General features: G+C 45.6%; 1 protein-coding gene across 2 annotated transcripts; it reads left to right on the top strand.

Moving 5' to 3' along the window:
• The first annotated feature begins 3585 nt into the window (after positions 1-3585).
• LOC132832478 (zinc-binding protein A33-like) lies at positions 3586-15809 on the top strand. 2 transcript variants are annotated; one of them, XM_060850522.1, is made up of 6 exons: positions 3586-5364; positions 5457-5552; positions 5646-5879; positions 9802-9824; positions 10969-11030; positions 14371-15809. In XM_060850522.1, the coding sequence occupies exons 1-6, from the start codon at positions 4957-4959 to the stop codon at positions 14919-14921; spliced, it is 1374 nt and encodes a 457-aa protein (XP_060706505.1). In that variant the 5' UTR covers positions 3586-4956; the 3' UTR covers positions 14922-15809. The 2 variants fall into 2 exon arrangements, with proteins under 2 accessions (XP_060706505.1, XP_060706504.1); XM_060850521.1 differs by having other exon boundaries at positions 3587-5364; positions 10912-11030.
• Positions 15810-17437: the final 1628 nt, after the last annotated feature.

Below are 17437 nucleotides of genomic sequence, written 5' to 3'. Positions count from 1 at the left end.
GGAACTTCAGTCACTTACCCAGAGGAACCCACAGGAAACAAAATGTGAAAAGGCATTAACAGCCGGCAACGTGAGTATTTAATACGAGGCCTTAGATTCCCTTAGTCCTTTCAGAACAGGATTTATCAGCTGAATTATTACCAGGGCTTTACCGGAATTACTAACATCTATCATTGCTCTTCACTGTGTAAGTGCCTTTAAACTTTCTGCCAGGGCGCTAGCAGCTACTGAGATCATTGTCACCTCAGTCTGTAATTATTGAACAGTCGATGTCACCAATTTGACTCCGCTGGAATATTTAGGAATTGATTTCAGTGTCCAGTAGCCCATATCTGTTCAAACCTTTCCTATTCGTGAACTTATACAAACGTCTTTTAACACGGGAGTGTTATAAAACAAAGCCCGGCAGCCAGGCCCATTTGGAGCTAGAAGGTCGTGTGAACAACAGCCGGGCCAAAGAGGGATGTTTGAAGGGAGAAGGGTGAAAGCGAAGTCGAGATACCGAGGGGTCAGGGGGAAGGAGGGCAACCCAGAGATTCGGGCCCAGGCAACCGGAAGACAGAGCTATCAGTGAGCAACTCAAATCAAGGGTCCTCCCAGAGGACAGCGTTGCAGGAGTGCAAGTATCTCAGAGGGGTTTGCACTGGAGCTGATCTGGTAAACATAGAGAGAGTAGAGAAGTCATGGATTTCAAAGTAAGGCAGAGAATATTAAAACCCAGATTTCCTTTCACCAGGAGTCCAGGGGAGGGGGTTTGCGCTTGGTGCTGTATGTACTGGACACGTGTGAGTTTGACAGCAGAGGGGTGGGATGTGGGAGACCTGTCCGGAATGGGATGGAACTGTCTCCATTGAAGTTTTTTTTTAAAAAAATAAAAGACATGTTCTGCACTGGGCTGGTTTTGATTTCGTTGCGTCTCAGACTCGATATTCTAAGAGAAAACAAAACTTGGGGATCCCGGAAAGAATGACAACCCAAGTGTAAAGCTCACGAGAATTTATTTCCGGTAGGATACCGGTATTTCTGGGATTTCACAGACAGTGGGCGAGTGCGGGAATTCGATGAAAATAAAACAGTTTCCCCCTGAATGCACAAAAACGTTTAATTTTGTCGGTGCTTTCCAGTAAAAGTACAGCCATGGAGTTCACTCAGAGAGCCCTCCCCTGGTGGGGATCTTAACCACCAAAGGCATTCCTCACTTTTTCTGGGTCTGATGAAGGTCACCGGACCCGAAACGTCAACTCTGCTTTCTCTGCACACATCCTGCCAGATCTGCTGAGCTTTTCCCATCAATGTCTGTCTTCACCTTTCCTGCTCTTATCACGAACGTTTTCTTCCTGTAGTTCTGAGGGTCTGTCAGGGGGAGGCAGCAAAGAGAGACCAGCACCTCACCCCCCCATCCCAGAAACAATGTACACCCACAAGTGAATTCGGGAAATGGAGCAGCCAATATAGACAAAGTACGACCCTGAGAAGTACAAACAGAAAATGAAATAATTCGTCGGTTAATGCCTCATGGAAGGTTCTGGTTGTCTGAAAAACGCTGGTCTCGTCACGGGGAGGTCACTGCTGCCTCATAGCGCCAGACACCGGGTTCGATTCCAACCTCAGGCGACTGTCTGTGTGGAATTTGCACATCCTCCCCGTGTCTGCCAGGACTTCCTCCGGGTGCTCCGGTTTCTTCCCACAGTCCAAAAATGTGCAGGTCAGGTGATTTGGCCATACTTACATTGCCCATAGTGTTAGGTGCATTAGGCCGTGGTAAATGTCGGTAATAGGGTAGGGGAATGGGTCCGGGCGGGTTTCTCTTCGAAAGGTCGGTGTGGACTTGTTTTTTTTTCTTTTTCTTAATTTTCGTTTATTTTTATTAACCCCCACACTGCCGCCTAACTGCGGTAGTGCTTATTTTCCCCAACACCCGTGGTGTGTGTGTGCAGGTGTGAGACACAGTGAGAGACACAAAGTACACAAATCTTTATTTAATTTCCACCACCAGGAAGAAAGGAAAACGCCGGAGTGGCCAGTGACAAGCAGTGCCCTTCACATCAAAGGGCAATGCTGTGTGATCAAAACAGTGAAGGGGAGGGCAGGGACTAAATCAAAATAGAGTTGGAGGGGGAAATAATGCACTCCACTCCCTGCGGTGCCCACCTCTCCCTGAACAACTCCAGGGTGTTGGTGGTCACCGCGTGCTCCTTCTCCAAGGACACCCGGGCCCTAACGTAGCCGCGGAAGAGGGGCAGGCAGTCGGCCCTGACGACCCCTTCCACGGCCGCTGCCTGGACCTGTTTATGGCCAGTTTGGCCAGGCCCAGGAGCAGACCCACGAGGAGGTCTTCAGATCTGCCCTCCCTCCTCCGCACCGCGGTGGGGACTTGTTGAGCCAAATGGCCTGTTTCCACACCGGAGGGAACCTAATCTAATCGCAAACAAGACTCACCTGCTCCTGTGTCCGGTACGATCTGAAACCACGGCCCATTCGGCCCATCGAACCTGCACTGACCTATCTACATTCATTTCACATTTTAGCATTTGACCCTTAGCCGTGAATGTTACTGCAGTTCAAGAGCTCATCCAAGGACTTTTTAAAAAAAAGGTTTCCACCTTAAACCATCGCAAACAATCCACTCCAGACTCCCATCGCCCTAAACGAAAAACATTTTCCCTAAATCCCACATAAATCTCCTATTCCTCTTAACATTGTCCCTCCCTTCGATGATGACGCTTCGAATAATGGCAACAGCTTCTCTCTCTCCATCCTGCCCAGACCCCTTTTCATCGTGTACGCTTTAATCAGATCCGGTCTCATTCTTTTCTGCTCTAAAGAAGACGTAACATGGAGGTGCCAGTGTTGGGCTGGGGTGGTCAAGGTCAGAAGTCACATGACAACAGGTTCTAGTCCAACAGGTTTCGTTAAAATCACAAGCTTTCGGATCGCTGCTGTACTTCATGTCACAAAGGAGCAGCGCTTCGAAAGCTTGTGATTTCAAATAAACCTGATGTCCTGTGACTTTCTGACCTAAAGATCGCTCGCCGAGCCGATCCAGCACCTCTTCATAACTGAACTGCTCCATCCTGTGTATCTGGACTGCGCCTCTTCCTAAGCGACAGTGACCTTACACTGAACCCACCAGCAATACCTTCCCTCACCTTCAGAACTATCCTCCCCCAAATTTGTTCCATCTGTTTCTGCAACTTTGAGAGTTCCTCTTCAACAGAATTTAAATTCTCCTGAATCTCTCGAAGGTTTTTCTCCATTGGTTCTACAATCCTCTCCTCTTCTTCCCTGAGATCTCTGAGTAAACGCTGCTCTTTCTCAGTGAGAATCTGGTGCATTTTAGTGAACTCGGATGTGATGTGGGTCTGCAGACTGCTCGCCTGTTCCTACAGAATGAAATGTGAAACCTCATTAATGTCCCGCGATAAAGGGAACAAAACTAACCGAGATCCCAGAAAATCAGCACAGGGAGAACTCACCCTCACTTCGGAAATCTTTCCTCCTTTTGTTTGCAGTTACAAAACAGCCGTTTGTTTTCTGTGAAAGATTTCCAAGATTCCCACCGGGAGAGTCAATCACAAAAGGGTTTCTTGAAACTCCCGGACGACTGGATCAAGCGAGTCTTTTGTTTATTGTCCTTGTGGGAGGTCTCCACAGCTTCATTGATCGGCAGGAAACGCTAAGCCTGGTGTTTGCTAAGCAAGATCAGATGTTGATCAGAAGAAACTCAGTCGGTGGAGGGAGAAACCTAGAGAAACGCAGCGGAAGCGGCGCGGGACTCGAGAAGTCCTTTCCCAGCGGGAAAAAGTTTTTGCTCAGTTTCAGAAAACAGCTTCAGGTTCACCCAATAATCTTCACGCTTCATTTCCTCCTCTCCCGTTTTCAGATTTAATCCTCGAGCCTTACTGATCTCACTATTTATAAACTCTCCAGTCAGAGAAAGCATCCCCCCAGTATCTGACGAAGAGTCACCCAGACTCGAAACGTTAGCCTGGTGTCTCTGACCCGCTGCTATCGCCAGCATTTACTGTTTTGCTACCAACCAGCACCAAAGTTCAGCTTCAATTCCAACGCACTTGAAACAGTCGCAGCTTAAAATCCAGGATGTTCTCCCATAAGGAAAACTCGCTCCCTGCAGATCTCCGTGGAGAAGCTGGAGAGTCAGAGTGGATGAAGCGTGGAGCTGGAAAAAAGTAGTGGGGAAGAGGAGTCGACGTTTCAGGTTGGAAACTTTCATGGGCAGATTTCCGCCTTCTCTTCCTCTCTCTCTCTCTCTGGCCCAGCCCAGTGTTTACATTCCATGAAATTTCACACTCTCGGCCAGGGTTCAACACCAGGATTTGAGCTAAAAGGGAGAGGTTGAATAGGCTACCGCTGTTTTCCCTGGAGCGTCGGAAGCTGAGGGGTGACCTTATAGAATTTATAAGGAGGCATGGGATTGGATAAATAGATAAAGATTTTCCGAGGGGTGGGCGAGTCCAGAGCTAGAGGGCATAGGTTTAGGGTGAGAGGGGAATGATATAAAAGAGACCAAAGGGGCAACTTTTTCATGCAGAGAGTGGTACGTGTATGGAATGAGCTGCCAGAGGATGTGGTGGAGGCTGGTACACTTGCAACATTTAAGAGGTATCTGGATGGGTATATGAATAGGAAGGGTTTGGAAGGATATGGGCCGGGTACTGACAGTTTGGACGAGATGGGGTTGGGATATCTGGTCGGCTGGACCGAAGGGTCTGTTTCCACGCTGTACATCTCTCTGACTGTGAATCTACGATCAGCCCTATTTCTTCTTCAACATATTGACATTTCTTTACTTCCTGTCAAAGTATCAATAAGACAGACAAGCTTAAGGTATTCGAACCTGTGTATTCGTCGGGGAATCGTTGAAGTGAATGTGTTCACCAGCGCGTCATCATCCACAGTAAAACCGATTTGAATCAGGAAGTACTGAGGGTGAACATGGCGTCCAGACAGCAGGGAGAGAGTTGGACCGAGGAGGCAGTTTGTGCCATTTGTCTGGATTTCTTCACCGAGCCGGTTATACTGGAATGTGGGCACAACTTCTGCCGCTCCTGTATCACCCAGAGTTGGGAAAAGAAGGAGAAAAACTCCTGCCCGGAATGTAGAGAGGAGTTTCCGGAAAGAAACCTCAGGGTAAATCGGGCCTTAGCGAATCTGGCGGAGAAAGCTCGAAAATTAAAGCTGGATCCGAAAGACAAGGAAAGTAAACCTCACTGTGAGGAACATCAGGAAGATCTAAAGCTGTTTTGCCGAACTGACAAGAAATTGCTCTGTGTGTTTTGTGTCACTGCGGAACACAGAGAGCACCGTTTCATCCCGATTAAAGAGGCTGTTGAAATCTACAAGGTAAAAGGGGGATGTATTGGAGGGCGAGAGATTTACCACATTTTGCCGTCTAATCACAATTCAATTCTGTGATTTTTCTCTCCTGATGTCAGAATAAGCTGAAATCTTCCTTAGATTCTCTCACAGAGGCGACATCGGAGGCTCTACAAATCGAACTGACCCAGAAACGGAAGATTTCCGAAGTGAGGGTGAGCTCTCCCTGTGCTGATTTTCTGGGATCTCGGTTAGTTTTGTTCCCTTTACCGCGGGACATTAATGAGGTTTCACATTTCATTTGGTAGGAACAGGCGAGCAGTCTGCAGACCCACATCACATCCGAGTTCACTAAAATGCACCAGATTCTCACTGAGAAAGAGCAGCGTTTACTCAGAGATCTCAGGGAAGAAGAGGAGAGGACTGTAGAAACAATGGAGCAAAATCTTCGAGAGATTCAGGAGTATTTACATTCTATTGAGGAGAAACTCTCAGAGTTGCAGAAACAGATGGAGCAAAAGGACGATCTGATATTTCTGAAGGTGAGAGATTATATTCCAGGTTAGGTAATGGAACCTTCACCCAGTTACAGCAAAAAGATAATTATTACGTTGATATAGCAATTACTGAAAAAAAGAGATTTGGATGTGAACATAGGAGGTATTGCTAGTAAGTTTGTAGAGAACACCAAAAATGGAAAGTGTAATGGACAGCGAAGAAGATTATTTCAGAGAACAACAGGATCTTGATCAGATGGGGCAATGAGCTGAGGTGTGGCAGATGGAGTTTAGATAAATGTGAGGTGCTGCATTTTGAAGAGACAAATCATGGCAGGACTAATACACTTAATGGCAAGTTACTGGGGCGTGGTGCTGAACAAAGTGACCTTGTTCATAGTTCCTTAAAAGTGGAATTGCAGGTGAGTAAGATAGAGAAGAAGGCATTTGGTATGCCTTCCTTTACTGGACAGAGCATTGAGTTTAGGAGTTGGGAGGTCATTCTGTGGCTGTACATGACGTTGGTTAGGCCACTTTTGGAATACTGGATGAGTTGGATCAAAGGGTCTGGTTCTGTGCTTACATAGCATTACAGCTGTACTGAAGGAGGATATTCCTGGAAATACATCCAGGGAAGTTATTTGGATGGAACTGAGAAATAAGAAAGGGATGATCACATTATTGTGATTGTATTATAGACGCCTAATATTCAGAGGGAAATTGAGAAACAAATTTTAAGGATATCTCAGATATCTGTAAGAATAATAGGATGGTTATGGTCGTGGATTTTAACTTACCAAACATAGACGGGTTGTTAATGGTTTAGAGAGAGAGGAATTTGTTAAGTGTGTCCAAGAAAATTTTCTGATTCAGTATGTGGATATACATACCACAGAAGGTGCAAAACTTGACCTACTCTTGGGATATAAGGCAGGGCAGGTGACTGAGGTGTCAGTTGGGGAGCACTTTGGCGCCTGCGACCATAATTCTATTAGTTTTGAAATATTGATGGAAAAGGGTAGACCAGATTTAAAAGTTGAAGTTCTAAATTGGAGGAAGGCCAATTTTGATGGTATAAAGCAAGGACTTTCAAAAACTGATTGGGTGCAGATATTCGCACGTAAGGGGATGGCTCGAAAATGGGAAGACTTCAGAAATTAGATAACAAGAGTCCAGAGAAATTATCTTGTTGTTAGGGTGAAAGGAAAGGCTGGTAGGTATAGGGACTGCTGGATGACCAGAGAAATTTGGTTTTGGTTAAAAACCAGAAAGAAACACATGTCAGGTATAGATAGGATAGATCGAGTGAATCCTTCAAAGAGTATAATGGCAGTAGGAGTATACTTAGGAAAGAAGCCAGGAGGACAAAAAGGAGACATGAGATAGCTTTGGCAAATAGAGTTGAGGAGAATCCAAAGTGTTTTTACAAATACATTAAGGACAAAAGGGCAGCTGGGGAGAGAATAGGGCCCCTCAAAGATCAGCATGGCAGCCTTTGTGTGGAGCCACAGGAGATGGGAGAGATACTAAATGAGTATTTTGCATCAGTATTTATTGTGGAAAAGGACATGGAAGATATAGAATGTAGAGATATAGAAAGTGGAATCTTGAAAAATGTCCATATCACAGAGGAGGAAGTGTTGAATGTCTTGAAATGCATAACAGTGAATAAATCCCCAGGAACTGATCAGGTGTACCGAGAACTCTGTGGGAAACTAGAGAAGTGATTGCTGGGCCTCTTACTGAGATATTTATATCATTGATAGTCACAGGTGAGGTGCCGGAAGACTGGAGGTTGGCTAACGTGGTGCCATTGTTTAAAAAGGGTGGTAAGGACAAGCCAGGGAACAAAGACCAGCGGGCCTAATGTCGGTGGTGGGCAAGTTGTTGGAGAGAATCCTGAGGGACAGGATGTACATGTATATGGAAAGGCAAGGACTAATTAGGGATAGCCAACATGGCTTTGTGCATGGGAAATCATGTCTCACAAACTCAATTGAGTTTTTTGAAGAAGTAACAAAGAGCATTGATGAAGGCAGAATGGTGGACGTGGTCTATATGGACTTCAGTAAGGTGTCCGACAAGGTTCCCCATGGGAGACTGATTAGCAAGGTTAGGTTTCGCGGAAGACAGGGAGAACTCACCATTTGGATACAGAACTGGCTGAAAGGTAGAAGACAGAGGGTGGTGGTGGAGTGTTGTTTTTCAGACTGGAGGCCTGTGACTAGTGGAGTGCCACAAGGGTTGGTGCTGGGTCCACCACATTTCCCCATTTATATACGTGATTTGGATGTGAGCATTAGAGGTACAGTTAGCAAGTTTGCAGATGACACTAAAATTGGAGGTGTAGTGGACAGCAAAGAAGGTTATCTCAGATTATAACGGGATCTTGATCAGATGGGCCAATGGGCTGAGAAGTGGCAGATGGAGCTTAGATTAGATTCCCTACAGTGCAGAGATAGGTCCTTCGGCGAACAAGTCAACACCAATATTCCGAAGAGTAATACACCCAGACCCATTTCCCTCTGACTAATGCATTAACACTATGAGCAATTTTAGCATGACCAATTCACCTGACCTGCACATCCTTGGACTGTGGGAGGAAACCAGAGCACCCGGAGGAAACCCATGCGGACACGGGGAGAATGTGCTAACTCCGCACAGAGAGTTGCCCAAGGCTGGAATCGAACCTGGGTCCCTGGTGTTATGCGGCAGCGGTACTAACCACTAAGCCATTGTGCCATCCATTTAATTTAGATAAATGTAAGGTGCTGCATTTTGGGAAAGCAAATCTTAGCAGGACTTATACACTTAATGGTAAGGTCCTCGGGAGTGTTGTTGAACAAAGACATCTTGGAGTGCAGGTTCATAGCTCCTTGAAAGTGGAGTCACAGGTAAATAGGATAGTGACGAAAGCGTTTGGTATGCTTTCCTTTATTGGTCAGAGTATTGGGTACATGTTGCGGCTGTACATGACATTGGTTAGGCCACTGTTGGATTATTGCATGCAATTCTGGTCTCCTTCCGATTGGAAAGATGTTGTGAAACTTGAAAGGGTTCAGAAAAGATTTACAAGGATGTTGTCAGAGTTGGAGGATTTGAGCTATAGGGATAGGTTGAACAGGCTGGGGCTGTTTTCGCTGGAGCATCAGAGACTGAGGGGTGACCGTATAGAGGTTTACAAAATCATGAGGGACATGGATAGGATAAATAGACAAAGTCTTTTCCCTGGGGTTGGGAAGTCCAGAACTAGATGGCATAGGTTTAGGAAAGATATAAAAGAGAGCTAAGGGGCAACATATTCACACAGAGGGTGGTACGTGTATGGAATGAGCTGCCAGAGGAAGTGGTGGAGACTGGTGCAATTGCAACATTTAAAAGGCATCTGGATGTGTATATGAATAGGAAGGGTTTGGAGGGATTTAGGCCGGGTGCTGGCAGGTGGGGCTAGATTGGATTGTGATATCTGGTCGACATGGACGGGTTGGACTGAAGGGTCTGTTTCCATGCTGTACATCTCTATGACTCTCTGACTCAATGACTCTAACTAAATTGTGTCTGTGACTGGCTGATTCCGATGCTGTTCCTGAACTAAACGCTCCCACATTGTCTGGAGAAACTTGGGAATACCGAGACCCTCCCGGGAATGGGTTGTGATGTTTTTACTTGTTTTGTTATTATCTCAGTTCCCCAAGTTTAATTATCTCCAGGAACTCCCATTGTCATCCAGTTCCAGTTCCATGTGGAGAGTGTGTGGGTGTGCCTGATACAGTGGGAGTGTGAGAGTCACTGTGTATGTGAACGGGACTGATGGGCAGTTCCAATTTATTTTACCCCCTCCTCAATCTTCCTTCCAAAATGTATCACGTTACACTTCCATGTTGTGTCTGCTCATTTCAGCAGCCTGTCTGTCTCCTCCAGAAATCTGTTACTGCCATCCTCACTGTTTGTGATTAATTTCTTTCAGGAGGAAGCTTGTCGGAAGAAAAGGTAGGGCATGCTCTTTACTGAAACTCTGCCCAGTTATTTCCTGGTTATTGTTGCCACTTTAAAGGGTCATTCATGGGATGGCAGTTATTCACATTATGGTTCGCACAGGAGTGTTTTATAATAAGAAGCTAATTACAGGTTTGGAACAGGCTTCTATACAACGCTTCTACAATGAAAAGATGCCTGTAAATAGTACAACCTGGTTTTCAGGCTGGAGGTGATCACTGCCCTGCCTTGGGCAGTTTGTGTGACTGTGACCTTCCCCCTGACCCTGAGAGAGACACACGCCCCATGTCTCCAGGGAATGGCCATCCCTGTCCCTGCATGGCTCCTGACCAACCTGAGACAGTCAGAGTTTCAAGGGGAAATCATTTTTTGTTTTACTTTTTATAACACTAACTCACACTGCAACCTTTATAAAGGCAATCATAAATCCAAAATAAAAAAAACTTTAATCAGTGTATTGTAATGTCCTGAGTTATTTTACAGGAGTGTTGGAAAGTATAGAAAAGTGTCACTGAGATATTAACCCAGATGATTGCTGTGGGTTTTAGTGCATCTGAAAGGAGGAAAGAGGAATAGAGAGATGGAGAGGTTCAGGGAGGGAATTCCAGAGCTGAGGGTCTTGGCAGCTGAAGGTCCAACCTCCAATGAGGGGAGAGACTAAAATCGGAGATGATCAGGAGGGTGGAAGTAGAGGTGCAGGATTCTCGGTGGGTTGTGGGACCCATGTATTACACAGTTGGTGATGAGGTTTTTAGATGTTTCAGATTTTTTTGTCTTTGTTCCACAAGCTCTGTTTATAATACAGCAAGGGGATGGAGGGAATATACATCATCTCCATGGTGTGTGATGTCTCAGTCTCTGATCTGTTATCAGGATATGGGCCTTTCATTGGATCTTGGGGTTTCCAATCCTTGTTCTTGCATTACCAAATTCTTTTTGGGTCAGTTACAAAGATAAGGTAAACATTTCACTTTCTAGCACGTTGACTGAATCGTGAACAATGCTGAAAACTTGACCATTTAAATTATTTCATTAATATTCTAACAAAGCGGAACTTGTGATTTCAATTTTTTTATATTAGCAAGTTTACTGTGGATGTGAGCGAATGCTCAGCTGCTGATAGCTCTCTGTCTCTCAGACAGTTCGCCGGCCCTTTACAGTACACAGTCTGGAGAGAAATGATACACACCATTCACCCAGGTAAACATGCATATTCATTTTCCTGATGATAAATCCAGTTGTGTAGGGTCTCCAAGGCCCCAGTTTACATTTTCACATCACTAATTGTTAATTCTGGGAGATTCTCCCTGGAAATATTGGACTTTCCGTGGGTCCATTTGGATAATTTTCTGAAGTCATCATTTCTGTGTGTTAGAGCAGTGAAGGGTTCTGTCTAACCAGAGGAATAGAGCATGGAAACAGGATTTCTAGAAGATACTGGGCTGGCTCCATATAGGAAGGGTTTGGAGGGATATGGGCCCGGTGCTGGCAGGTGGGAGTAGATTGGGTTGGCATAGACAAGTTGGACCAAAGGGTCTGTTTCCATGCTGTTCATCTCGAATACTCTATGACTCTAACTGGGAGAATAGAATGGAATCTTTACAGGAAGCAGGGTGCAAAGATTTATAGTCCAGATAACTGTATTAGTCAGTGGGTTTGTAGTGGATATTGGTGTCCAGTGTATCCCCAGAAATGGAGGCAGAGATGTTGAGGAAAGGAGGAGTCAGAGATTGACCTGGTGAAAGGGAAATTGCAATGATATCTCGAAGCAAAATTTAAAAATGTTTCCAATTCCAGACAAGAGGGGGAGGCAACATTGAGGATATCATTATATATTGAATGAAGAGTTTTTCTTTAGGGCCAGAACAAGACTGGAACAGGAATGTTCTACATACCCCACAAAGACACAGGCATAACTAGGACCCATGTCACAGGCATAACTAGGACCCATGTGGGTACCCATGGCCACCCCTCTGACCTGAAGAAAATGAGAGCAGTTAAAAGAGATGTTGTTCAGGGCGAGGATGAATTTGGCCAAGGGGAGGAGGGTGGTGGGGGGTAGGGACAGTTCAGGCCATTTTTCCAGGATGAAGTGGAGAGTCCTGAGACCATCCTGGTGGGGGATGGAGGTGTAGAGGCATTGCACATCCATGGTAAAGAGGAGGCAACTAATGTCTGCAAACTGGAAATTCTGAAACTGCCATAAATCTTCTGAGGAATGTGTGGACAGCGACTGAACCAGGGGAAAAAAGATTGAGTTAAAGTAGGAAGCGATGAGTTCTGTGGGGCAGGAGCAGGCAGAAACAATGAGTTTGGTTGTGAATTTGGGAAGGAAGTAGAAGTGAGCTGTGTGGGGTTGGTGGGCTGTCAGCTTGGAGACAGTGCTCTCAGATCCAACCCTGACTTTGTTATGAAGCCTGCTGATCAGGGTGGGGCTGTTATAGTCTGAGAAACTGACCTCTGCATTGTGGAGGCTGAGTGCCAGCTCTCAGATACCTCTTTCTATCACTCCCTGGATCAAGAAGCCACAATGAAACATCAGCCCATTGTGACAACCATGGTCACTGACTTCATTTCATCTGGTGATCTTCTCACCTCCGCCCCCCACCCAAACTCTCCACACTGCCTCCCAACTGATAGGCCCCAGCCCTGCATAGCTCACACCTATCATCTTCCAGGGATATTTGGGCTCAGGTGACGATCATTCAAAACAAACTGGCCAAGAAATCAAAAAACGTTTTGATATCTTTCTTATCGAAATGTAGCAGAGTTTTAACAAATTATAACAGAGGCTGATAACTAAGTTCGGTACCCATGAGGATGGTCTTAACCAGGACTTTGGGTTCAGGTCCCACTACAAGTGACCCTATGCACTCTCTTGCACATGCATACACACAAGTACACATACACACACATTCTTACATGTTCACACACTCTCATACACACATATATACACCCCCCGCACTCATACCCACACATACACCCTCTCACAGGCTTATACCCCATAACATTCATACTCACACATTTTACCAAATGCACACTTAGTTGCACACATGCAAACATACACTCTCTCATGTGCACTCACTCTCACATGTACACACTCAAATGCACACACTCACACTCTCTCTCTCTCTCTCTCTGTCTCTCTCCTGCACGCACATAAGTCTATGGGATGATTTTGTATTTGCAGAATTATATTTGCAGACATATTCTATGTTGCTCAAAAATGCACAATCTGCGTGCAATCAATGCAGACAGTTAATATGTCATATTTTGAAATTTCATTTTGGAAATAGAGCCAGTCTGACTCAAGGTTGGGATGCAGATAGCCTCACACTTTTAACGCGTTGTCTGAGCTTAGGTGTCATTTTCTTTTTTGATAAAACCTTAAGTTATCTCGGGAATGTGACTTAAAGAAGTGCTGGGATTTACGTACTAATGCACCGAAACCTGCAACCCATTCTAAAAGATGAAACTCTTCATAACAATTAGTTTGTTCAATACATAATTTCATTTGCATGATACTGTAGTCTTTTGATATATTAGTTCTGTGTCATATGATCCCACTCCACAACTACCAGATGAAGGAGCAGCACTCTGAAAGCTAGTGCTTCCAAATAAACCTGATGGACTATAACTTGGTGTTGTATGGTTTTTAATTTTGTCCACCCTACTCCAACACTGGCTCCTCCAGATCAGGCATTTATTGAAATTTCATCAATTTAATTTCAAACCACACAGTCGCCGTCATCTTCTGTGAGTTCACTCTTCACTCACCCCTAGTGCTTCTTCTCCCTCCACTTCTGCCACACTCTCTGCCCCTCGCTCTCCCCTCACCTTGTGCTTCAGTTTAGCCTCCCCAGTGCACTCCCCCTTGCCACTACCACCACACTTCCCCTCTCCATAATTCCCCCTTCTTCTCCCCACTCCTCCTGGCTCTCCAGATGATGCTGCGCTCCCCAAACTGCTCTCTCCCTCTACATCCCTCGGTTGACCCCTTTCATTGCTCTCACCTGGGCAGTCAAACCTCCCATTGCTCACCTCCCTCTGAACTCCCCCTCATTCTCCACACCTCTCTCTTTCTCATATCGCCCCTTCACTCTACCCTCCTCTCTCTCCCACCTCTCCTCACTCTCCATCCTATGACCCACACCTCCTCTCTCTTCCCCTCTCTTTAACCTTCCCTTCCCTCCTACGATAAAATTAAGGTTAAGGATTTGTTCTTCCTGTCTACTTCATTTCCTCACCCACTCCCTTCCAAATGATCCCTCTCACTTCCCTCACTGTTCCCTCCCCAGCCTTCCACCTTACCCATCCTTCCTCCTCATTCCTCCATTCTCATCACTCACTGCACTCTCCCTCACTCACTCCCCTTTCCCTGACCCTTCTCTCCTTCAAACTTCCCTTTTCCAGACTTGCCCTATATCACCTCCACTCCCAACCACCTCTGTCTCTCAATCCCTCACTACCTGCTCCCCTCACTCTCCCTGTCCTCTCTTTGCCTCCCTTTCTCTGACGGTGTTATTTGATCTCTCCCCAGCTCCAGCCCCTGTGACTCTGGATCCGAACACAGCGCATCCCCGGCTCATCCTGTCTGAGGACCGGACCAGTGTGAGACTCGGAGACAAACGGCAGCCGCTCCCTAACTCCCCGGAGAGATTTGTTCCCTGGGAATGTGTTCTGGGATCAGAGGGATTCACATCAGGGAGACATTACTGGGAGGTGGAGGTGGGGGAGAAGACGGAATGGTTTCTGGGTGTGGCCCGAGAGTCTGTGGAGAGGAAATGTGAGGATGACCCAAGCCTGGAGACCGGAGTCTGGGCTGTGTGGCTGTTACCAGGATGTGGTTATTTTGCTGCCACCTCCCCCTCTGAAATTCCCCTCTCCCCGAGTGTGAATCTCCGGAAGATCGGGATTTTCCTGGACTATGAGGGTGGACAGGTGTCATTTTACAATGCGGACACCATGTCCCATCTCCACACTTTCACCCACACTTTCACGGAGAGGCTCTTTCCCATCTTCTATCTGGGAGAGCATGACGATGGGAAAAACTCCGGCCCACTGACAATTTGTGGGATTAAAGGGCACTGACAGATCCATCCCATAATTCCACCCCGTCCCCCTGCCTCCTGCCAGCTGTAAACTGATGGGGGTCGGTCTCAGTCACAGGTGGAGAGAGAAGCCAGGTTAACATTCTGGAAATAAACCCTGTATCAGAACTGGGAACTGAAAGATCAGCAAGGAGCTGTGTAGGGCTGGGAGAAAGAAGGAGGGTTGTTCTCATGCTGCCTGGGTCATTAAATTGTTTTTTTTGTTAATTTGTTTTGTTTCTTGGAAGCATAACAGAAATGTCATATTGATTTTGTTCAGACTCTCACCATGTTGCCGTAATGTATATTACACATGCGACACAATGACACTGAGAAGCAACTTGTTTTGCTCAGGCCTGTAAATATTGTCCAGCATGTCACTACTCTGTCATCAAATGGAGGAAAGGAATCTCCTCTGTCTGTGGGAGCCTATTTAAAATTAGAGTCAGAATATGTCTGAGAAGTATTTGAATATCCACATGGGGTGAAATTGCTGGAAATATTGATTTGCAAACCATTTCAGATTTGAAAGTGGGGGGTGAACTGATTTTGGACGTCATGATCAGATATTGAACCATTTTAAATACAGTTAAGTTGGTGCACACTGGAAAGTAACTGTGGTTACAGTTTTCATTAATTGCCTGATTTATTGGCTGTCTTCATTGTGTCTATCAGTGAAATAATCCTTCAATCACCACCATGTAATCATCTGTTTTATCAAAAGCATGAATCAAACACTGTCTATCTGTGACCTTGTTAATATTGTCCCTGTATGTGCTGAATTATAATTTATATGATGTGTTTTCTGGCACCAACAAAGCACTGACAATCGCCGAATGGGCATTTTCCACTCGAATTATTCTCATTCTTGGAAGGCACAATAAAAATACAAGCTTTAAGAAGCTACTTTGTTTAATACATTTTAACTTCACAGTTAAATTCATCGATTTGTTACGTAATTTAAAATCCGAAAAACTGCTAATCAGAAACAAAAACAGAAGTTGCTGGAAAAGCTCAGCTGGTCTGGCATCATCCATGGAGAGAAAGCAAAGTTAACGTTCTGGGCCCAGTGGCACTTCTTCGGAAGGTCTTTTTTGTTTGCTGGTCCTGATTGTTGTGTGAAGAATGCTGATCAGGAACAGGGGGACCTTCCCTGCATCTCCTCACAACGGGATCTGAAGTCTCCTCTTCAGACAGAGGCAGATTTGCTTTCACATTTACAGGAACAGGATTGGGCCCTCTGGGCTGGAAATCTCTGCTGCCGTTTCATTGGATTATGGAGAATCACAAATCATTTCACCCGTTTCCGCTCCACCTTCCCTGATCTTGCCTGTAAATCCATCATGTCTCAGGGGAAAATAAAAATCCCACATTGTCTTTAACATCTGTTTGTGATAAAGCAAACATCAGAATCTCACTCCTGAATCATCCAGTTTTACATATGGTGATGATGAATCCTCCCCTTCCCAATATCCCCTTCTTCCACCCTTCTCAGGCTGACCATTGGAGAGAAGAGTTGTCAAAATTGAACAAAGATGTGTCCCCAGGGGACGGATTGCTGAGGGGTTCTGAGGAAGGATCACCGGATTGGAAACATTCAATCTGATTCTCTCCACAGATGCTGCCCAGACCTGTTGAGCTCTTCCAGCAACTTCTGATTTGGGTTCTGATTTCCAGCATCCGCAGTTCTTTCAGGGTTCCCCAGAGAGCTGACATCGACTCGATGTGTGAATTCTGTTGTGGTTCTGTTCGCCGAGCTGGAAGTTTTTGCTGCAAACGTTTCGTCCCCTGGCTAGGGGACATCATCAGTGTGTTCGTTGGAGCCTCCTGTGAAGCGCTGCTTTGATGTTTCTTCCGGTATTTATAGTGGTTTGTTCTTGCCGCTTCCGGGTGTCAGTTTCAGCTGTCCGTTGTAGTGGTTTGTATATGGGGTCCAGGTCGACGTGTCTGTTGATGGAGTTTGTGGATGAATTCCATGCTTCTAGGAATTCCCTGGCTGTTCTCTGTCTGGCTTGTAGTGTTTTCCCAGTTGAATTGTTGCTGGTTGTCTGAGTGTATGGCTACTAGGGATAGCTGTGAATTCTGTTTCTCTCTCCAGAGATGCTGCCAGACCTGTTCAGTTTTTCCAACATTCTGACAAAAGGCAGAGAGTTAGGATAAAAGGTTCTTTTTTGTAATGGCAGCTGGTGACAAGCAGCTGTTCACTTTATATATTAATGATCTGGATGAAGGGACCGGGAGCATTCTGGCAAAGTTCGCTGATGATACTAAGTTAGGCAGACAGGCAGGTAATACTGAGGAGGTGAGAAGGCTGCAGAAAGATTTACACAGTAACGGAGAGTGGTCCAGGAAATAGCTGATGAAATTCAACGCGAGCAAGCGTGAAGTCTTGCACTTTGGAAAAAAGAATACAGACACAGGCAATTTTTTAAATAGTGAGATAATTCATACAGCCAAAGTACAAAGGGATCTGGGAGTACTGGTTCTGGATTCTCTAAAGGTTGATTTGCAGGTTGA

The sequence above is a fragment of the Hemiscyllium ocellatum genome, chromosome 35 (assembly GCF_020745735.1).
Source record: "Hemiscyllium ocellatum isolate sHemOce1 chromosome 35, sHemOce1.pat.X.cur, whole genome shotgun sequence".
NCBI lineage: Eukaryota > Metazoa > Chordata > Chondrichthyes > Orectolobiformes > Hemiscylliidae > Hemiscyllium > Hemiscyllium ocellatum.
The sequence above is the reverse complement of the archived record's forward strand: the minus strand, read 5'-3'. Positions and strand labels throughout refer to the sequence as shown.

What these genes read in the sequence shown, in the direction of transcription:
- LOC132832478 (XM_060850521.1), top strand. Translation starts at nt 4,957, where the DNA reads ATGGCGTCCAGACAGCAGGGAGAGAGTTGGACCGAGGAGGCAGTTTGT. An exon ending in GGAAGATTTCCGAAGTGAGG is followed by an intron (nt 5,553 to 5,645) that starts GTGAGCTCTCCC and finishes TTCATTTGGTAG; the next exon opens with GAACAGGCGAGCAGTCTGCA. An exon ending in GATACACACCATTCACCCAG is followed by an intron (nt 11,031 to 14,370) that starts GTAAACATGCAT and finishes ATCTCTCCCCAG; the next exon opens with CTCCAGCCCCTGTGACTCTG.